The 23,061-nt window shown below is 36.9% G+C and overlaps 2 protein-coding genes across 3 annotated transcripts; one reads left to right on the top strand and one right to left on the bottom strand.

Annotated features, from left to right (window-relative positions):
• Positions 1–253: 253 nt before the first annotated feature.
• Positions 254–9,857, bottom strand: ric3b (RIC3 acetylcholine receptor chaperone b). Of its 2 annotated transcripts, none has more exons than XM_051689391.1 (6): positions 9,463–9,857; positions 7,409–7,623; positions 7,249–7,324; positions 7,037–7,130; positions 6,783–6,925; positions 254–1,746 (listed from the first exon to the last, which is right to left on the bottom strand). In XM_051689391.1, the coding sequence occupies exons 2-6, from the start codon at positions 7,607–7,609 to the stop codon at positions 1,397–1,399; spliced, it is 864 nt and encodes a 287-aa protein (XP_051545351.1). In that variant the 5' UTR covers positions 7,610–7,623; positions 9,463–9,857; the 3' UTR covers positions 254–1,396. The 2 variants fall into 2 exon arrangements, with proteins under 2 accessions (XP_051545351.1, XP_051545350.1); XM_051689390.1 differs by lacking the exon at positions 9,463–9,857 and adding an exon at positions 8,254–8,576.
• A 134-nt stretch (positions 9,858–9,991) lies between these two features.
• rpl27a (ribosomal protein L27a) lies at positions 9,992–22,309 on the top strand. The gene is made up of 5 exons (XM_051689402.1): positions 9,992–10,069; positions 10,383–10,446; positions 10,561–10,636; positions 11,641–11,815; positions 22,142–22,309. Exons 1-5 carry the CDS (start codon positions 10,067–10,069, stop codon positions 22,268–22,270), a joined length of 447 nt encoding a protein of 148 aa, XP_051545362.1. The 5' UTR covers positions 9,992–10,066; the 3' UTR covers positions 22,271–22,309.
• The last annotated feature ends 752 nt before the right edge of the window (positions 22,310–23,061 follow it).

Below are 23,061 nucleotides of genomic sequence, written 5' to 3'. Positions count from 1 at the left end.
TTTTGCAATTTTCATATTGGTGCAGAATGCGTGTTTGCTTTTGAACATCTTAGTAAATGATGGAATATGAATAGAATTCAAATCAGAAAAGTCATCACAATATGACTATATTTTATATAATGTACTGTATCCACAGTCAGACAAGTGTATAAAAATCATCCAGTATCACTAATATTATTGTCATCATTGGCTTTAGGTAAGATTAACGTGTAGTGACACAACTAATGAAGATGCATTTCACCGGAAGAACACGTTGACATTTTTTTTTTCTTTTATTGACATAACAGATTCAAATAATAAACTATCATTAACGTTAGTATACAGAACAAAAAATATGGATAACATCAATTAAATAGTTCATTACAGCAAAAATGTCACGAGATGTAATTATGAGCAGTGATTAGACAAAAGAAATGTCATTCTGAAAAGGCCTGAACCTCCAGAAAAACAGGAGTAACAAACTAAATAAAACCCAATGGAGTTACAGTAAAAATGTTCCAAATGAAAACTACAAGTGTACAGCCTATTATTGCATTAAATCTGTTAAACTGTTTGTTGTACTTAGGATTGAAGGAGAGTTCCTCTAAGTGGTGCATATACAGTATGTGAAGATAACGTCATATATTGTAATTTAATTGTGATATAACAATGTGAATATAATAGATATACTAATATTTGAGGTCCAAGAAGACTTGCAAACACGTTTTCTCATTCAAATGCAAGTTCTGCAGTTTACAGATTTTTCTCAAATTTATCACGCAAGTTTAGCGCTAAATGCAACAAGCTAATAGTAACAACCAGCCAAACCGCAATGTGCAGCACATTTGTATGTTTGCAAACATGTACAGACTTGCAGCCTCAGCATCTCTAATTTTGCTTCATACAGTAGCATCAAATATTACACTGGAAAGCATATTGTTAATATTCATAATATGGACATAGATTTGGAACCTTTTACAATAGAGCAGTGGTTCTCAACCCTGTTTCTGGAGGCCCCCCAACACTACACATTTTGGATATCTCCCTAATCAAACACACCTGATTCAACTCATCAGCTCATTAGTGGAGACTCTAAGATCTGAATTGGGTGTGTCAGAAAAGGGAGATATACAAAATGTGCAGTGTTGAGGGGCCTCCAGGAACAGGGTTGGGAACCACTGCAATATAGAATATATTTATCATGAATACAAGTTTGTTTAAAAGAGTAAATGGCAAATTATCCATGACTATTGCCTTGAGTGCTAAATGTATTATTTCAATATTTCAAACATTATGCAGCAGGCATATATTTAAACAGCTGCTGTGTCAACATGAACTGCTCATTCCTGTTTGTCTTATAAACACACTCCACAATGAACATGATTTTGTGGTTAAAGGTTCATTTTTATTATTTGATTTATTTTTTGCTCCACCGTCTGATGACGCTATTGTCTGAAACTGAGATAGGCGTGATGTCACTTCCTGTTTGAGTTGTGTGCTGTGATTGGCTCATTGATTCAAGCACAGAAATATCTTCTATGTGTCTGTTTCTGTTGGCATCTATCTTCTCTTCATAGTCACCATCATCTTCCTCATGTTCTTCCACACACTGTATCTCATGAGACTCATGTATGTCCTCAGTATCAGCGCTCAACTCATTCACATCTGTCTGGTGCTCATCATTTGTGTTTGAGGTGAATGTGTGAGATGAATGAACGCAGCAGAACTGCTCATTCACATCATCGTTTTGACTGTCGGCAGGAAAATCTGTCACAATAACATTACAAAACCATGTATTAAAACTAATAATGTAAAACTAATATCATGAGTTTCATATCTCTATATATACACAAAATCTCATCAATTCATCAGTTTTGGGCACTTTCATGTCCCAGGGTTTGATTTTTTAATTATTTTTATTTCAACATTTTTCTTTTTGTTATATAAAAGCCACATTATGTTTAAGCTGGAAACTTTTTATCAGGCCTTCATAATTTTATTCTGGTACTCTTTAAGTGTGTTTTATGTACAGATTTTACCAGACTTTCAATTAAGGAACACTTTACATTACTGTACCCTTTGTTAAGGGTTTATAAACAGGGTTGGGGAGTAACGGAATACATGTTACGGGATAACGTATTTAAAATACAAAATATTATTAACTGTATTCCACTACAGTTACACATTAAATCAATGGTAATCAGAATACAGTTACATTCAAATAGTATTATTTTGATTACTATAGAGATTGTCATTTGTTTTATTGAATATTTAGTCTATTAGATTGGAAACATTTATCCATATAAATGATGCGAGGCAATATATATTTATATTTAAGATATATTCTCTGAAAATAAATCTAAATATCTTAATATCAGTGTAGTTCCTCTAGTAAATGTACCTTATTTCAATCAGAAAATATGTTAAAAAAATGAACAGCTCATAATATAATATACAAAAAGCCTACAGTCTCTCACCTGTTTGTTTACTTTATTTCACAACAAATTTATCTCACAAAAATAACTTTATAACCAACAAAAACTCTTTTTTTTTTTTTTGCCCCTTTTTCTCCCAATTTGGAATGCCCAATTCCCACTACTTAGTAGGTTCTCGTGGTGGTGCGGTTACTCGCCTCAATCCAGGTGGTGGAGGACAAGTCTCAGTTGCATCCGCTTCTGAGACAGTCAATCCGCGTATCTTATCACGTGGCTCGCTGTGCATGACACCGCGGAGACTCACAGCACATGGAGGCTCATGCCACTCTCCGCGGTCCATGCACAACTTCCCCACTGAGAGCGAGAACCACTAATCGTGACCAAGAGGAGGTTACCCCATGTGACTCTACCCTCCCTAGCAACCAGGCCAATATGGTTGCTTAGGAGACTTGGCTGGAGTCACTCAGCACACCCTGGATTCGAACTCGTGACTCCCGAGGTGGTAATCAGTGTCAATACTCACTGAGCTACCCAGGCCCCAAAAACTCTTTCTTCTAAATGGAACTTGGTATTACCATTTTCCTCACGATAAGATAAACAAAGCAACACATTAATAAACTATAATGTAATACACCATAGGCCATGACCACTGAAAGCTGTGGCAAACGCGCAAGAGAGTGCATCAGCGGGAGCGGTTTCATTTCACGCAACTAATAAAACGGCTCTGACAGCACACAGAAATTCTAGTTTCTGAGTTCATGCTTATTTAGGTCACTTGCTCCCTTATAATTTGAATTTACAGATGAAAGGAAATAACACAGGGAAGTTTCCTTTTATATGATAACATGCAAGTTTTGCTCCCGCGGAATGCCACAACAACATTGATTCTGAGTGTAACTTATTTAGTAGCCTATGTTTGTATAATTTGCCCATACTTTGCTGTCTGCATCATTGTGAGCTCTTTGAAATGCATCTGGACTATGAAGTGCGTCTTCTTCCTCTCGGTCTGCAGCACTCCTCTGGTTAAAACAAGTTGATCTCATGTTACACAGGTCAGATTATTCCGCCATTTGATGAGTGAGTGCTTTTGATGATTATGAAAGCGATAATACATTTTTGATGATTATTATTTTGTTTCCGTTAGTTTTTCAATAACTGTTGTTAGTTTCAGTTAGTATTAGTTTTTCATTTACTTTGCAATACTTATTTTATTTTTAGTTTAAGCAAAAATAGTTAACCTTGTGTAAATTGTCATGTGAACATTTAGCCTTATGCTAAGCCAAAATTGTATTTCTAACCCTTTAAACATGCACCTGTTACCAGGCATAACTAAATTTAAAGAAAATCCATGTTAGATCTTTTTTCTCTCTCTAGAAGACCTTTGATGTTAAGGCAAAGAAGTACTGCAAAAATTATATTCTTAATGAGAATTTTTGTATTGTTTTCCTGAAAAAAAAAAAAAAGAAATCTTAAAATTAACTTTATCTTGTTTTAGAAGCAGCATTGTTAATATTGTTTAAATTCAAAACTGTTAATAGTCAAAACAAGTGATAAAATATGTGCTGAAGTGCAGAACAAGTATTTAGTATTCAGTAAAAGTATTAAAGACATTGCGTAATCTAACGGAGTATGTTAAAAATTTAATTTTATAGTAGGGCTGGGAATTGATACAGATTCCCCAATACAATATGATTCCGATTCACAAGCTCTCGATTAGATTTCGATTCAATACCAATTCATATGTATACTGTATATATGGTATATTTCAGTTATAATGTCCCTTTTGCTTACATATGAAATAAATTATCTCCTAGCTAATGCTATTAATTATACAGGGACCTTATAACTAGGTTCATTAGGAAAAAAAATATTTTAGTAATTATATTTTATTCGTTTTTTATCATTTTGGCCACATTTTGGCTTTTTAAAAATGAACAAATCCATGTATACAATCAATAAATAAGATCAAATATTATTTTTGTTACATGTTTATTGTTTAATTGCATTTTTTTTTTTTTATTTTTTTTTTTTTACTATTTACAAGTATTTATATTCATTTGTTGAACATGTGCTAAAACCGGTACTGTCTCTTTAACAAACCCAGCATTTCTGTAAAGAGCCATGATGAATGAAGATCACGTCTGTAGATGAGCGCTTGTTAACGAGACAGTAAACTAATGGCTTTATCTCATCTGTGCTATGCATGATTATAGAATTAAATATTTATTTTTTTGTTGTTGGTTTTTATCAACAACTGACTGTAGAGAACAGAAAGTGTATTAAAAGAGACATTATTCACTGACAAATGAGTCTCTTCTTTGGACACACATTAAACTGGAATGACTTTTAACACGAAGTGAAAGGGTCTCGCTGCTGAATACACCACTATGCTACACAATTACTGGTGAGTGAAATTATAACTTTTACCAGCCAGTTGCCAAATAAATACATTTTATTCATATAGCGTGAAATTTGGTTGCTAATACGAGTGATTTCCTCTCACTGTAGTGGAGGGCTGCGCGTAGAGTAAAAAATCTATATTTGAAAAATCTATATTTTTACCCACCCGTATTTTACAGCATGTATTCTAAATTCTGTAGTTGAATACATTTTAAAAGTAACCCTCCCAACCAGGGTTTGAAATTTAACTTTTTGGCTCACTGGCCGCTGTGACTAATAGTTTTCTAAGGTCACTAGCCACTCAGCATTTTCACTAGCCAAAATCTCCTGCCTCACAAAAAGTGATAAAGGTAACTGGAGACTGTAACTGCATGCATTTTTATGGACATTTTATTTGAACGAGACTGATATTAGTTTATCAGCACACAAGCCTAATGATTTAAGTCACCTTTAGAATATTTGAAGGCAAAAATGGCCAGTTAGAACAGTAGGAACATTTTTCAAAAATGTGTCCATAATTCATGGAAATTTTAATCCCTTCATTCTAAACTGTACATACCTATATGAACGTTTACCATTGTTCTACCATTATTTAACAGTAGCATTTGTAATGATAAGGCCATTATTACAGGTAAGACCATGGGTGGCTCCACATTAATGTGGTTAGATTAATGTTGATATTTTTTTCTAAAAAATTTACTATAGTATTTGTTAGGAATAAACTTTGTAACTACAAAGTTGTAATAAACATAATGTCTAATAGATTAATTCTAATAAATTTTATATGACTCTATAAATGTACCAGTTAGTGTTACTGCATAAAACAAACAAATACACATTTTAGTAAGGATAATGATGTGTATTTATAAAACTGATGATGTGTATTTGTCGTCTCTATACTCTTTACAATCAGTGTTTTTTGACTTCCTCCATATAGAGCTTTATACTAGAATGTTCTCCATAGAATTCAAATAGGTCACAAAGTTTTGTGGTCTAAACCGGCCGCCGCAATATCGAGTGATGACCAAATGAATCACGCAAGTTTGCGCTCTGTGCTGTCCCAGAGCTCTGGCGATCTTATCTCTAAAGCATGCTGATGTGCGCTGCAAAGGTCACGTGAAAGTACACTTCATTCACCCAACAAAGATGCGTGTGAGTTAAGAGAGGCATATTTAGTACTTATAAAATGCTGAACTCAAGATGAATACCATTACATTTGCTCTGGCAGCGGCTCCGAGTCACCTGACATTCACAGAATTTTCAATGCAGGAAAAAACCCTGAAAACTTCACCCGCCAAAGTGGCTAGAAAAAAGTGACATTGGGTGTTAATTTCAAACCCTGCTCCCAACCCTGTTTATAAAGGGGTTCATTAATGACTTATAAGTCATTTACAAATGCATTATTAATCACTGACATGCAGTTATAACAGCCAGAATAAAAAGGCAACTTTGATGCAATATTTAACAAATAGTGAGCAGTTTAACTTGCATGTTATAAATGCTTAACAGAGCGCAGCTGTAAAGTTCCGATGCCGCAAAAGTTCCATTCAATACTCTCTCAATATGTTACACATTTATTAACACTTACTGAATTAAAACCAGTAATGCAACGACAGTAACATTGCCGAATGTATCAAAGAGTAAATTTTTTTCATTCTAAATTTACTTGAGTAAAAAGTTCCCACCTTTAAACCTACTCTTAAAAGTGCATTTTCTCCAAAAAGTTACTCAAGTAAATGTAATAGAGTAAATGTAGCATATTACTACCCACCTTAGGATGCATGTATGTATGTACATACACAGTTGGACTATTTTTAGTAGACAAACTGAACAAACTAGTGAGAGTGTGAAAAATGTTTTACAACACTTTACTCCCTAGAAGCCCACAGTGCCCGAAGTTGAAGAAATACCCATTTATTTATATAAAAATATATCAATAAATAAATTGTATACAAGTGTGTATCTCACCAGCACACTCATGTTGGCAGTGGTGTTCTTCAGTGTATGGTGAGACTGTGTCCATGAGTTGACCCTCATGCATGACGCGTGTGATCTCCTGCAGCTGGTACAATAACTTCTGCTCCTCATCTACAGCTACAGAACCTGCCATACTACAGCACACACATATAACATATAATACACAATACTCGCTCCCTATTGAACAGTACGTCCCATTCTGCAGCACAGCGAGCACACGTCAAACACAAAAATGACAGACACACCTGTCTGAGGAGACACTAGCTGCTGAAATGTTTCTCTGGATCACGTCCTTTGTTTCATTTAATCTGTCCTGCAGCTGAGCCAACTCAAAATCAGCTGAAACAGACACACAAGAAATGGAACATCAGAGAGAGAGAGAGAGACATAGCTGGATTTAAATATGATGCATCTGTTGTGTGTGTGTGTGTACATCATATACTGTATATATACGTACTAATTTTCCTCTTTTCTGATCTGACAGCAATGAATCGGCTCTCGGGGGGATTGGTTGTTTTACCTTTGGATGTGATCTATAACAAACACAAACAAACACATTCAGATGCCACGTAAAACAACAAGCTCAGTTGAAACACAATGATAGACAGACGTCTCACCTTAAACAGAATATAGAGGATGTACAGTAAGATGGCAAAGCCGTAGATAGGAATGATCTGTCCTGCGAGGTTTGACTTTCTTCCAGTACTGGCTCCAGTGCCGGCTCCTTTAGCCCGGGCGATGGCTTCAGGATTATGAGCACTTGAAGTCTGCCGACCGGAATGTCGCTGCTCCTCGGATACTGCCGCTTTGTGCGGCATGGGAGGAAAATGCCCTGCAGACAAAATATTTACATACTTTACACATTTGTGGTTATTTGTTCAGTTGGCTATGTTTGATATTTCTTATCGCACAAATATGGGAATAATGAACAGAACTTATTTAACTATTAACTATCACTGTTAATCTACAAGAACTGAACAGTTAAAAAAATGATATATAACCAGAAAAAAAACATTGAATAAAAACGTTTTTTAAAAAAGATTCTCCTTTTATTTATGCATTCATTTTACTTTACATATTTAATTAATTTTGTGATTTTATTTTTCATTGTTATGCTTGTTATTTAGACTATCAGTGTATTTTTCGAATATCACTAGTGGACTGGATAATTTAGATAAGTCAAGTCGTCATTTTTATTTGTATAGCGCTTTTCACAACACACATCGTTTCAACGCAGCTTTACAGAAAATCATGCTTTAACAGAAAATGAAACTGTAATATCTATAAAGTCTTAAGATAATCTCTTTCATGAATCAACTGCAGAAAACACAAAACATTTATTTTAAACTGAACACAGAAATAGATGCTGTAATAATAAATAAATAGATATAATAGAATATAAAAAATATAACAATAATGATGATAATAATAATTGTATAATAAATGCTGCTGCTCCTGTTACCTTCATGCTGCGTCGCGTCTCTCTTTCCGCGCGATAAAAGCATTTTCGGCAGCATGAGCGCGACGCACAGAACCACACATGACAGTATAGTGAGCTTATGAAATGTAGAAATACTCATTTTACATTAATCTTATGTGAACCAAGTGTAAATGTGAACGTTCCAGCTTTGAACTGTGTCTGCATCAAATTTACGCGCACCTGCAGCCCAAATCCATATTACAGCATCTTCTATTCCGGAGTTGTGCCAACATGGGACGGCAGGGAAATAATAATTTATGTTAATGAATAAAAGCGATATCTGATTTGGGCGATTTAGTAATATTAAACAGTAAAGCGCTACCTGATTGGTCGGAGAAACTATAACCCAACCCTAATCCTATTACTAAACCCCCCCATAAGCATTCAGGTAGAGCTTTCCTCATAAATATAAACGAGTCTTTCCGCTGCAATCCTACGTTTCCGCGAGCGGCTCGATCTGAAGTGGGCGGTGTTTTTATTGGTCATGTACGATTTGTCTAAATAATAATTATATTTTTATTATTTTATTAATTACTATATTTTGTATTTATTCAACGTCTCATTTACGTTCATCATTGTTATTATTCAGGTGTAAATTATTTCGGTTGCACTGGGCGGAGCATACACGAATATTCATGAGTTTCCTGTTTCGTGTTAAAGCGACACTGAAAATAATAGTGCCTGCTAAAGCTTTCATTAAGGTTATGTTTTCTTTCCATGTAATCATTGTTTCAAAACACAAGATTATTGTAACATGTAATGAGAACATTTGGTTTAATCACGGAAACACAACAGTATGGCCTTTTTTCCACTTCAATTTAGTACTTTAAACATTCAGTTAATTCAATAGCAAACAAGGCAAGATACTTGTTCAAATCACCGTTGATGCTGAATAAAAGAAGTTTCTCTAGTATAACCCATATATTTATTAATATATGTAAATGTTAATACGAATAATCTAATGAGGCATACATGTACTTTTATATTTAAACGCAGCGGTTCTTTGGTGGATTGGGTTTTCTGAGCCGTCAGCGGCACATACAGGACTGTATCAGAGGTGGTATATCAGTATATTAAAAACAATCTCTGATTTTATTTTATAGTAGAGAGCAGGCAGCTAGCGTGTTTCGATCGTGGAGCGGTAAGTGACCGTTTACAGATACAAATGAATGGGAAGAGCCATTAACCTACCTGTCGCAAAATTGTCCGGTACTTCTCTTATAAAACAGCTTTTTTTTAAATCATACTAAACTCCACACATAGTTTACTCATCTTAAGATGGTAGCTGTTTTGGAACATGGTAGCTGGTTTCTAGCTGGTCCAAGCTGGGAGACCAGCTACCAGCTTGTCATACCAGCTCAAGGTGGTCAAGCTGGTTTTTGGAACATGGTAGCTGGTCGACCAGCTCATGACCAGCGCCATGTTCCAAAACACCGCAGATTAGCGGAGAGGAGGTCAATGTATTAAGTGATGAGCTGCTCCTCCTTGGCTGACTATACCTGTCAGCCATTTAAATTATATTGATCAATATCCTAAAACATTAATTAAAATATTTTATATTTTTATTTCAGTGATAACCATGAAGAGAATGAACGTAGATGCGCTCGATATGACAATAACCTGTATTTTAGAGCTACGTGGCTTGACGTCATTAAATGTTTATTGGTTTCGAATGTGTAGTTCTGTCCTCCTGTCCGCTGGCGGCGCTCTCTCGCTGTAGTCTTGCTCCACGGGCGCTTCAGGCCTTATCTCGCGAGAGCTCAACGCTCACTGTCTCTTTGCGTTCTCTGCCGTGATGGTGAGTGTTCACGAAAAGTGCTGTCACTGTCATTAAAACATTAATCCTACTCAATCCTTTAATATGCTGCATCAAAAGAGATTGATAGCATACCGAAGTTACTCCAAATGTGTTTACGCGTCATTATTTGTCTGTATTGTGTAGATATTCTCAGAGATTTTTACATTTTAGTGACATTTTTATCCGTTAGCGTCCCGGAGGGCTGTACTGTGTGTGGGATGGTTCTTCACCAAAGTTATTAAAATATGATGCATAAAACTTAAATAAACGTTAAACTATAATCTTAAGATCAATAAATGTGATATCTTTACAGCCGACCAAGAAGACCAAGACAAGAAAGCTGCGCGGGCACGTTAGCCACGGGCACGGGCGTATCGGTCTGTAAACACATGAAGCTTCTCGGAGATTATAATAAAACTTTATTTTTTCCGTCAAAATTGCTCACTAAAAAAAATTCCAGTGTAGTGTTTCACATGATTTGTGTTGTGTAGGCAAGCACAGGAAGCATCCTGGAGGTCGCGGTAATGCCGGTGGAATGCATCATCACAGAATCAACTTCGATAAATAGTGAGTATTAAACATGATCAGCATTGTCAATTTTATGTGTTGTACCTCTGTAGGCTTGAAACGAACTGTGTCACCCTGTCTGACTCTGCACTCAAAGTGATTGAGGTTACCACAGATTATATTCATCTTGGATTCACACACATTAAACGCGTTTAGTGAAAGCCTTTCTAGCAAGTAAGTCCATTGTCGGCCATCTTTGGAACTCTCTCAGGAGGTTATTTCCAGTAATGCCAGTGCAGCTCCTATCTACTTGAATGGGGGAACACCGAAATCTCAAAAACTGTTGGTCAAGATCACGACCAAAGAACATATTACAAATCAGCAATACAATTTTAAATATTGGAATAATAAATTGTTCTGCTTTACCTCGTATTACCCTAAAACATGCAATTTTGTCGGCTTGTACAGCTAATGCGCATGCGCGTTACGGAGTTGATTGACAGGCGATGTCTATCTAAAAGGTGACTGGCTCTTTTAACTGTAAGGCGGGACTTCCTTTCTACATCCGTTGAGCGTTCTAATTTCTCCCATTCATTTAAATAGAAGTGGCCAGTCTATGCTAAATAGTCTCTGTCAAACGTATGATGACATATACATTTCAGTCTTTTCCGCATATTATACTTTAAACGCTAACATGTTAATTTGAGAGATAGTTGACCAATTTTAGAAGATCAAAATGTCACATTACCTCCTGATTCATTTGCATTATATTCGCTTCATTTAGCAATTTCACTACAAGTTTAAAATAATGAAAGCTGCTGCATCTTGTGTTGTAGAATTTGGAATAAATGGTTGATTTACTGAAAACTTGAGCCCAGTTTTTAACGTCATATCCTCTCTTCGTTGCGGTGTCTGAAATATTTTGACATTTAATCTAGTGTGACTAGCATGTCATGCTTTTTTTTTTCATTATTAACAATTTATGCTGGTGATTGCTGGGGTCAGCCTACTATTGACATTTGCTTGTAGTGTGGAGCCGGCGTGAATGCATGTGTCTTCTCCAGTCATCCAGGTTATTTTGGTAAGGTGGGAATGAGGCACTATCACCTGAAGAAAAACGCGGTCTTCTGCCCCACAATTAACCTGGATAAACTGTGGACGCTGGTCAGCGAGCAGACGCGAGTCAACTACGGCAAGAAACCTGATGGACCAGCACCCATCATCGATGTCGTTCGTGCTGTGAGTACCATCTGAATAATATCCTGGTGATGAATGTGATCATGTTGAATCTCTTAAAGGGATAGTTCAAAAAGGAAAATTCTCTCATTTACTCACCCTCATGCCATCCCATATGTGTATGACTTTCTGTTTTTCTGCTAATCACAAATTAATATTTTTAGAAGAACATTTCAGCTCTGTAGGTCCTCACAATGCAAGTGAATGGGTTCCAAAACTTTGCTCTAAAAGCAGCATGAAAGTAATCCATAAGACTCCAGTGTTTAAATCCATATCTTCAGAAGTGATATTACAGGTGTGGGTGAGAAACGGATCAGTATTTGAGTCCTTATTTACTACAAACCTGCACTTTTGTTTTTGGCAATTCACATTCATCGTGCGTATCGCCACCTACTGGGCAGGGAGCAGAATTTATTTAAATACTTTAATGTTGATCTATATTGATTCTGTATTGATACAGAATTCTGATTGTTTCTCCAGGAAAAAGCTGGCTTGTAACTGCTGGTCTAGGATCAGCTTCCCCACCTCAAATTCAATCATCATGCTATCATTTTTGCATATTACTTCATGAAACAAACATAATATGGAAAATAGCACATTGTTACTTGCAGCACAGCATTGTAAATAAGACAAGTCCAAACACAACTTAAAGTGGTACATTTGTCTGAAAATACTCACAGCGTGACTCAATGGTTAAAAACTTTTGTGAGTGAAACGAATGTGCTTGTATTTTCGAGTTGAGACTTTTATAACATTATGACTCCTGACTATTCAAACTGTGTGATCTGTGCATCCCTAAATATTAACCAAGATTAATAAATGCTGTAAAAGTATTGTTACTTGTTAGTTCATGATAACTGTTAACAAATGGAACCTTATTGTGAAGTGTTACCAATAATGTATTTCAACAGATGCAATAAAGGCGTAAACCACTATTAAATTAAGTGCATTTTAGATGCATCAATAATTAAATCTAGGGATCGGAACAGAGAACTGGTTCCATTCATTACAAAATACCAGAATCGGATGATCTTTATGAATTTAGGTTCTGTTAAAGGTTTCACTGCAGTGTTTTCAGCAGTGCATTTCTGCAGCAGCGCTGCCCTCTACTGGGTCAAAAGTTTAAAACGCAAACAAATGAGTCTTAAGAGCCAGTCCTTTTGAATCTACAGTGTGAAACATACAGCACTTCTGGCCTAGTCTGGTATAGTATTAATCTTACATTGATGTGTAAGTTATGAATGTCCAACTCTAAATTAAAAAAAGAACTGTTGAAGACTTACAAGCTTGAAGTACAACATTAGACTGCAGTTACTGACTGGTTCATATGACAAAGTTTTATTAAAGATACACAAGTTGTCTAATACAAAGAATTGTATATAAATAAAAATAAATGAAATATGCCATCACATATCTTGTTCGTTTAGATACAGTCCAGATATAGCCTAGTTAGGGTCAATTATTGGATTGGTTATACAGTTCTGGAGAAAATTAAGAGACCACTGCAAAATTATCAGTTTCTCTGGATTTAACATTTATAGGTATGTGTTCGAGTAAAATGAAAATTTTTTGTTTTCTATAAAGTACTGAAAACATTTCTTTCAAATTCCAAATACAAATATTGTAATTTAGAGCATTTATTAATATAAGTTAAAACATAAGTATTGTTTAAACATGAATATAAACTTGTTTTCTTTGCATTATTCAAGGTCTGAAAACACTGCATCTTTTTTTTATTTAGAGTATTTGTCATTTTCTGCAATTAAATGCCCTAAATTGTTTTTGTTTGGAATTTGAGAGAAATGTTGTCAGTATATTATAGAAGAAAACAATGTTAATTTTATTCAACCACATATCTATAAATAGTAAATCCAAAGAAACTGATAATTTTGCAGTGGTCTCTAATTTTTTTCCAGAGATGTATGCCTCTAAAAAGTCAGCAAACACACCTTATACAAGAATTGTATTAAATGTATTTCTGATTTGTTAAATTTGCTCTGTAGAAATCTTGAAGGATCTCATTTGGCAACAGACTGCAGAGGACAGTAAATCCAATAAGAATTGCATTTCTCATTTTCAAATAATTCTTCCTCAAAAGAACTACTGGAATCTTTACTGGAACCAGAATTGTTAAGAGGAATCAGAACCGGAATCATTAAATTCCTAAATTCCATCCTTAAAACTTTTACACACATTGCTGTAGGCCTAGTGTCAAGTCATTTTTATAGCACTTTTCACAACATATTGTTTCAAAGCAGCTTTACAGAAAATCATGCATCAACAGAAAATGAAACCATAATATTTATAAAGTCTTAGTCATCATTGTGTAGTTTGATTAAATATGATTTTAAATTGTTTATAAAGATAATTGTATTTAGAATCCCAGTGAGCAAGCCGAAGGCGACTGTGGCAAGGAACACAAAACACCATAAGATGTTGGTTAATGGAGAAATAACTTTGGGGAAAACCAGGCTCACTATGGGGGCCAGTTTCCCTCTGGCTGAATATAATGCCAGTATTAGTTATTTATGTGCAGTGCGAGTCATGGTATAAAATTAGTAAACTAAGTTAGTGTTAAGGGCCAGCGTTTAAACAAAGATTTGGTATGAACTGTAAGATTAATGACTAATGTCTTTGAAGTCCATCCTGGATTAACTACAGAAGTTCACATAGATGCATTGTCCTTTGTTAGTTGGCTGATGAAGGCTTTTGTTGGCAATTAACTGATAGTCTATGTATTCATTTCAAGAGTGTAGTCCATCAATAAACAAAGGTGATTCAGGCAGAGATCAATGAGGTGCATCACCGTTCAACCGGCAGGTCATTTCGGTGGGGTCCATCCTAAGGCAGTGGCATATGAAGTATCCGATGTCTTACAGTTGAAACATGTAACCTTCCATTAACCGTCAGGCAAGTATCCGTCCAAACATGCAGGGGGAAAATTACTTAGACAAATGAAGACCTAAAAACTATTATAAATGTAAAAATAATAATAATGGAAATAATCACTGAAATATAAATCATGGTTTGAGATGAACGTGTTTTGTATTTAATTTTTATCGCAGATGTATAGGCTGCAGAGTTGCGTTCACAATGAACTGCTCTGTAGAAATAAAGCGAACTGAGCTCTAAGCACCTCCTGAGCTGAGATGTCAGAGGTCACTTGCAGCACTTAAAGACAATACTGTTCTTTTAAAAATTCAGAAGACAGAAACAAAGAGAACCTTTTAAATGCGCGTTCCACGAGACTGCATGCCTCCGTACAAACAGTGTGTCATGCGCATAGACTGCTTTTCTGTCATCTGTTCTTAATAATATAATAAAGTGTTTCTTCAAACGCATGTCTGTATGTCTACGGGTAAATTATTTGTAATATTGGATAAAAATAATATATCGTCAGATGTTTTGACACCGTCAAAGGCATCAGCTGTTGGCGATCACGCTGACCATCGTCGATCCCCGAGATCATCATCTGTTGGCAAAACACTAATGTGCATTTCTCTCTATAAATTAACAAATTGTTCAGACAGTCTCCTTGCTGGTTTTTCTGACACATTCAGAATCATTACTGCTTTTGCTGGTGTCGCTGTGGCTAGCTTCGTGTGTGCGCTTGTAAAATCTTTATTTTAAAGGCTCATTACGGTTTAGTATTTCTCTGTAATGTAGAACAGTGTTAGCAATGTTACTTGTAACATTCTTTCTCAGCCCTGGAACTCCAACCATTTCCTGATGCCCCCAAAAAATAGATAAGTAATTAAATTAATATCATAAACGTGCAACGACTAGTCAAAAGTAGACTAGGAAATTCTTTGGTCGGGGGCAGCCGTACTGAAGTCCGTCGTAAAAGACTGAAGTGATGTCTGGCAAGCACCTGCTGTATTTTGTTGTCATCACTTAGTGACATGTAGCAGTGGAGGCTGACACCAATCAGGAACAGAGCTGGATCTGGCCAGCTCTGGTAACCTCGGGATATGAATCCTGAGGTTGAGACAGGGAAACGAAAATAATTATATTAGCGTAGATGCCATTCAATTTATTGCAGAATTATAGATTGAGATGTTTCTGGTTCTGGCAGACCAAACTAAAGCGGCCTAATTGTGAGTTTATGGATAATGGATGAGTCTTTAGTTTAGATTTAAATTGAGTGTGTCTGTGTCCTGAATAGTGTTAGGGAGACTATTCCATAGTTTGGGAGCCGAAAAGGACTTACCTCCTTTTGTGGATTTTGATATTTTAGAAACTATTAATAGGCCAGAATTTTGTGATCGTAATGAACATGATGGAATATAGCACAGTAGAAGGTCACTTAAGTACTATGGAGCTAGACAATTCAAAGCTTTGTATGTAGTTAACAGAATTTTAAAATGAATACAGAATATAACAGGTAGCCAATGTAATGATAAAATTGGGCTAATATATTTCTTGGTTCTGTTCAGCACTCTGGCAGCTGCATTTTGAACTTTATTTAACTTTCAGTATATCCTCCCTGTAATGCATTACAATAATCTAGTCTTTAGGTCATGAATGCATTAGTTTTTCGGCATCAGCAAAAGAGCATGTGTTGTAATTTAGCAATATTTCTGAGGTGGAAGAATGCTGTTCTTCAGACACTGGAAATTTGATTTTCAAAGGACAGATTTATATCAAATATAACACCCAAGTTCTTTGCTGTAGAAGATGACGTAACGGTAGATCCATTGAGTCAAATTATATTTTAGCTGCTTATTTTGAGGTTTTTAGTCCAATAATTAGTACCTCTGTTTTGTCGGAATTGAGTAGAAGGAAATTTCTGGCCATCCAGTCTTTGATTTCATTGATGCACTGCTAATTTGGAGAACTGTGGGTTTGGGTTTAGAAGAAATATAAAGTTGGGTATCGTCAGCATAACAGTGGAAACTTATTCCACGATTCCTGATAATATCTCCCAGGAGAAGCATATATAAGGAGAAAAGCAGAGGCCCTAAAACTGATCCCTGTGGCACTCCACACTTTTTGTTTGATTTGACAATTCCTCGTTTACACATTCAAAATGGTAGTGGTCTGATAAATAGGACCTGAACCATGCTAATGCAAGTCCACTAATTCCAACATAATTCTCCAGCCTATTCAAGAGAATGTTGTAATCTATGGAGTCTAAGGCAGCACTAAGATCTAAAAGCACTAGAAGAGAAATGCTGCTGTGATCAGATGATAAGAGCAAGTCATTTGTAACTCCGAGTGTAGTCTCTGTACTGTGATGGGGCCTAAATCCTGACTGAAATTGTTCATATATACCATTTCTCTGTAGAAATGAACATAGTTGGGAGGACATGTCCTAAGGATAGTGAGGAGTTAATAATATTAAGAAGAGGTTCTGAGATGACAGAGAATATCTCTTAAGAGCTTAGTTGGTGTTGGATCTAACATGCATGTTGTGGCTTTTGATGTTTCGATAAGTTGTTTGCTCTTCATGACCTATGACAGCGAAGGATTGAAGTTGCCCGTGAGGAAAATTGAGACTGTTTTCTGAGGTTCTGTGACAGGTGATTGCATAATTCCAATTTTATTTCTGATGATTTCATTTTTATCTGTAAAGAAATTCATTGTCATTACTATTGTACTGCGACGGAATATCTGGTTCAGTCGAGGCTTTATTCCTAACCAATTTAGCCACAGTACTGAATAAACACCTAGGATTGTTGTGGTTATTTTCTGTGAGTTTGCTAAAATATGCTAACCTGGCAGCTTTTAGTGCCTGTCTGTAGATACAGACACTATCCTTCCATGCACCACGAAATACCTCTAATTTTGTATTCCACTTGCGATCGATTTTTCCGAGCTGCTCTCTTGAGAGCATGAGTGTGATCATTGTACCATGGTGTGGGGCTTTTTTTCTTTAATCGAAGAGGGGCTACACTATCAAGAGTGCTAGAGAAGACTATTTCTATTTTCTGTTATTTAAGTTTTTCTAGACTTTTTGGCTTACTGAGTATGTGAGACAATTCTGGAAGATTATTAGTGAAGCTATCTTAAGTGGTCAAAAGAAAAGTTCTACCTGAACAATAGCGTGGTGTAGATTAAGTGACATTAGCTGTTCGCAGCAAACAAGAGACGAGGTAATGATCTGAGATGTCATCGCTCTGCAGTAGAATAGCTATAGTATCAACATCAACTCTATGACAATTAAATCTAGCATATGATTATGGTGATGAGTTGGTCCTGTCACATTTTGTCTGACTCCAAGATATTTGAGGATATCGAAAAATGCTAATCCCAATGTGCCATTTTAATTATCTATGTGAATGTTGAAGTTACCAACAATTAAAGCTCTATCTACAGTAACTGCTAGACCTGATAGAAAATGTGCAAATTCACCAAGGAAATCTGAGTACGGCCCGGATGAACTATATACTGTAGCAAGGGCAAAAGACTACGATTTTTTTTATATATCTGACGGTGTCACATTAAGCATTATTGGTTCAAAAGACTTACTGATATCCTGTCCTCTGAGTAACACCAAAAACGTCACTGTAAATTGCAGCAACACCTCCTCGACCCTTCAGACGAGGCTCATGTTTATAATAATAACCTGGGGGAGTAGATTCATTTAAACTAATTCATCCTGTTTAAGCCAGGTTTCAGTCAAACAGAGCACATCCAAACTATGATCTGTAATTTCATTTACAGTTAGTGCTTTGGTTGAAAGATATAATTTTTGTTGGTAGCCCTACCTTTTAATATAATGTTTATCTTCATTTTTTTAAAGTTTGACCTTACATTTTTTTCTAAATGATTTAGTGAGGGGTTGGTGTTTGGTAGTTCGGGGAACAGACACCATCTCAATATGTTATTTAGGTGATACAGTATCTATGTTTTTTATGTGACCTGTGTGAAGTCTCAAGGCAGCTAGCAGACATTCGGTTTAACCAGTTTGTCTGCTTCCTGACCAGGGCCCCAGTTAGCCAAATACTATCACTAAGACTATGAGCCAAATTACTGGAGAGGAGAGCGGCACCTTCCCTGGAGGGATGGAGTCCATCTCTCTTTAGCAGGTCAGGTCTACCCCATAAACTCTTCCAATTGTCTATGAATCCTATGCTATTCTCCGGACACCACTCAGCCATCCAGCTGTTCAGTGACACTAATCTACTATAAACCTTGTCACCACGACAAGCAGGGAGGGGGCCAGAGCATAATACATTGTCTGACATAGTTTTTGCAAGTTCACACCTCTTTAACATTGTCTTTAGTGATCTCTGACTGGCGAAGCCGTACATTGTTGGTGCCGTCATGAGTAATTTTAGAAAATCGACGTTTAGGATTAAACAGCACTTGTAAATTTGATCTGATGTCAGACACCCAAGCCCCCAAAATGCATTTAACAATAGTGGCTGGAGACTCTATTTCCACATGCCTCAAAAGAATCGCCTATGACCAAGGCTCTTTCAAAATAATTCTCAGTGAATGCATCACTGAGTGGAGAAAATCGATTGGAAACCCTAACAGGAACGGGAGAGTGATGTCGCTTTGCTGAGCGAGTATGCTGCAGAGACGTCATCCAGACGCCCTGCTGCGGGGTCTTTACAGCCGGAACCAAAGTGTATGTGTTGCTTGCTGTACTACGTGCATCCTAAACAGTATGCGTGTCTCTAACTCAAACTTCTCCATCAGCCTGACTAATCCTTATGTTTATAACGTGTAAATCCCTCACTGCTGATGGAAGAAGCTATAGTAGACATGTGGCATGCAATGCAGGAAGTAATAACATGAACTGATGCCATGACTTACCGCAATTTTTTGTTGTTGTTATGGTTGTTCTTGAGCGGCAAGGGTTTGAGTTCGATGTGGTTCCTGATCAGCAGATGTTTGAGATTGATGCAATCCGTGTAAAACACAGACGAGAAAACGAATGCATGCAGTCGAGTCGTGAGATGTAGACAAGCGGGGGGAATAAAGGAAAGAAAAAAGAGAAACTGGTGCCCGTGGTAAAATACACTGTTGAAACAGAAAAAAAACATGAGTTTAAGTAAACTCAGCAAAAAAAGAAACGTCCTCTCACTTTCAACTGCTTTTATTTTCAGCAAACTTAACGTAAATATTTGTATGAACATAAGATTCAAGAACTAAGACATAAACTGAACAAGTTTCACAGACATGTGACTAACAGAAATGGAATAATGTGGCCCTGAAAAAAAGGGGGTCAAAATAAAAAGTAACAATGCAGCTGGTGGCCACACCAGATACTAAGTACTGCAGTGCATCTCCTCATGCACTGCACCAGATTTGCCAGTTCTTGCTGTGAAATGTTACCCCACTCTTCCACCAAGGCCCTAGCCCTCACCCTCCAATCCAATAGGTCCCAGACGTGCTCAATGGGATTGAGATCCGGGCTCTTCACTGGACATGGCAGAACACTGACATTCCTGTCTTGCAGGAAATCACACACAGAACGAGCAGTATGGCTGGTGGCGTTGTCATGCTGGAGGGTCATGTCAGAATGAGCCTGCAGAAAGGGTACCACATGAGGGAGGAGGATGTCTTCCGTGTAACGCACAGCATTGAGTTTGCCTGCAATGACGGACTCAGTCCAATGATGCTGTGACGCGCCACCCCAGACCATGATGGACCCTCCACCTCCAAATCGATCCCGCTCCAGGGTACAGGCCTCGGTGTAACGCTCATTCCTTCAAAACACGAGTCCAACCATTAACCCTTGTGAGACAAAACTGTGACTTGTCAGTGAAGAGCACTTTTTGCCAGTCCTGTCTGGTCCAGCGAAGGTGGGTTTGTGGCCATTAGGTTTGCAGTGGTATACCGGTTTCACGGTATACCACAGTATGAAAATTGACTTATCATACCATGTACATTTGCTTATCTACGGTATTGAGAAAAAAAATGTAACCGGACAGAGAATCTCACCTGCGCGTGCACATCTCCTTTCCTCCTCGTCTGCCTGTCAGACTCGTCAACTTGCCCCACACACACACGTGCAGCGGAGAAAATGTCAGAGAAGCGAGGCGAGGGGGTCTGACATGAGTGTGTGTGAGTTAAAGCAGTGTTTCTCAACTGGTGGGTCGCTGGTCTATTCGGACTGGGTCGCGTACAGCAGGGAAAGAACAATGACATGGTTCTCCCATTGAAGATATTTCAGCAGCCGAACAAGTGATAGCCTATTTAGGACTGGCTGCGCTGTTGTGCACCTACAGTATATGTTAATTATTAATAATCATAGGACATTACTATAAAAGCTCACACAGCTGATGTTATTTTTCATTTAGTAGTTAATTTAACATGCTATACTAACATGTAAACTAACATGCTTTAGTTATATAACATGTTATAATTACATGTTATTTTTTTATCATGTTTATTATAATTCTGTTAGCTTTTATTTTCAAAAGGCAACTTTTTACACATACTTCAATAAAAAAAAAATGGTTTCAAGTTTCAATTATAATAAATTGTTCAACCAAAAAAAAAGCCCCTTCTGTTTTAACTCCTTTAAGGGTCATTGTAACTGATAATAATAATTGTGTAATACCGTGAAACCGTGATATTTTCTGAGACTGAAAATCTCATACCGTTGCAACCCTAGTGGCCATAGTCAACATTGTTGCCGGTGATGTCTGGTAAGGACCTGCCTTACAACAGCCCTACAAGCCCTCAGTCCAGCCTCTCTCAGCCTATTGCGGACAGTCTGAGCACTAATGGAGGGATTGTGCATTCCTACAGAATTCTTTAAAAAACTGTGTCCTGAAAAAGGGACGTTTCTTTTTATAAGCAGTGCTATGCAGGCTAACGAGCTACAAACACAGACTCGTGCAGCGTGCCGGCAGCAGCCGGAACGGGAATTGAGCTGGAACAGCAACAGAATTGTCATATTTGTAATGCTAGTTCATTTCCTGATGTAAACTGGGGGGAAAACTTGTCTAGACTGAATGTTCTTATGTCTGAGCTCTATCTGCAGGGGTTTATGATTATACATACAAATGGTTTGATATACTTGCAATGAGTTTTTTTTTTTTTTTTATATGTGTGTGTGTGTGTACACACACACACACACACACATATATATATTTGGGTATTGTGGTGGCATAGTGGACTAAAGCACTGAACTGGTAAGCAAAAGGTTGTTGGTTCAATTTCCACAGCCACCACCATTGTGTCCTTGAGCAAGGCACTTAACTCCAGGTTGCTCCAGGGGGATTGTCCCTGTAATAAGGGCACTGTAAGTCGCTTTGGATAAAAGCGTCTGCCAAATGCATAAATGTAAATATATATTATTAGTCAAATTTCATGTTTTTCATAGAAAATTTCACGTCTGTAACGCTGGAATGTTTTGTTTTGCAGGGCTACTTCAAGGTGTTGGGTAAAGGCAAACTGCCCAAGCAACCCGTCATCGTAAAGGCCAAGTTCTTCAGCAGACGAGCTGAGGAGAAGATTAAGGGTGTTGGAGGAGCTTGTGTGCTGACTGCATAAAAACCCTCACCTTTTGCTAAATAAAATTACAAAAGTTAATCTGGTGTTCTTGGTTTTGCTTTTTATGGATATCAAACACTACTTGTACACATGCTAAACTTGTCATGTACTGTTCTTACATTTGACATGCAGGTAGAGGTTATTATTGGAGTCTTGATTCTTAATGGAAACTTGGAGGTAGACCGTAAAAATGTGTGTTTGCTAATGTTAAATGTACTATATCCTTCATGTTCAACTAAATTTAAGACTTGGAAACACATGAGGAAAATTCCTGTCAAGCTATTAAAGGGATAGTTCACCCAAAAATGAAAATTCGCATTTACTAACCCTCATGCCATCTCAGATGTGTATGACTTTATTCAGCAGAACACAAATGATGATTTTTAGAATATCTCGGATCTATGCATGTGAATGGTGACCACACCTTTTGTAGCTCTAAAAATCACAAAGGAAGGAAAAAAAAAAAGTAACCAATGTGACTTAAGTAGTTAAATGTATATCTTCAGAAGCAATGTGATAGGTGTGGGTGAGAAACGGGTCCAAATGTAAGTCCGTCTTCTCTAAACGGGTACCACACGTGGCTTTCAGATGTGAACATGGAGATTTACAGTAAAAAGACTTAAATTTGGATCTGTTTCTCACTCACGTCTATCATATCACTTATTTGCATTTCAGCAGAATGACAATCACTATGAATTTTAATCAGCGTTTGTGATGAAATGCAGCTGAGTGTGGTGATATAAAAAAAAAAAAAGTTCTGATCAGCTTGTAATTTTGTCAGTTCTTTATGA

The sequence above is a fragment of the Myxocyprinus asiaticus genome, chromosome 46 (genome assembly GCF_019703515.2).
Source record: "Myxocyprinus asiaticus isolate MX2 ecotype Aquarium Trade chromosome 46, UBuf_Myxa_2, whole genome shotgun sequence".
Classification (NCBI taxonomy): Eukaryota; Metazoa; Chordata; class Actinopteri; order Cypriniformes; family Catostomidae; genus Myxocyprinus; species Myxocyprinus asiaticus.
This window is presented reverse-complemented; position numbering and strand designations above follow the sequence as displayed.

Excerpts from the sequence above, each read along its gene's own strand:
- rpl27a (XM_051689402.1), top strand. Across the intron at positions 10,637-11,640 it reads AGAATCAACTTCGATAAATA|TCATCCAGGTTATTTTGGTA; the intron begins GTGAGTATTAAA and ends TGTCTTCTCCAG. Across the intron at positions 11,816-22,141 it reads TCATCGATGTCGTTCGTGCT|GGCTACTTCAAGGTGTTGGG; the intron begins GTGAGTACCATC and ends TTTGTTTTGCAG.
- ric3b (XM_051689390.1), bottom strand. The coding sequence starts at position 8,371 with ATGAGTATTTCTACATTTCATAAGCTCACTATACTGTCATGTGTGGTT. Across the intron at positions 7,131-7,248 it reads ATCAGAAAAGAGGAAAATTA|CTGATTTTGAGTTGGCTCAG; the intron begins GTACGTATATAT and ends TGTCTGTTTCAG. Across the intron at positions 6,926-7,036 it reads GCTAGTGTCTCCTCAGACAG|TATGGCAGGTTCTGTAGCTG; the intron begins GTGTGTCTGTCA and ends TGTGTGCTGTAG.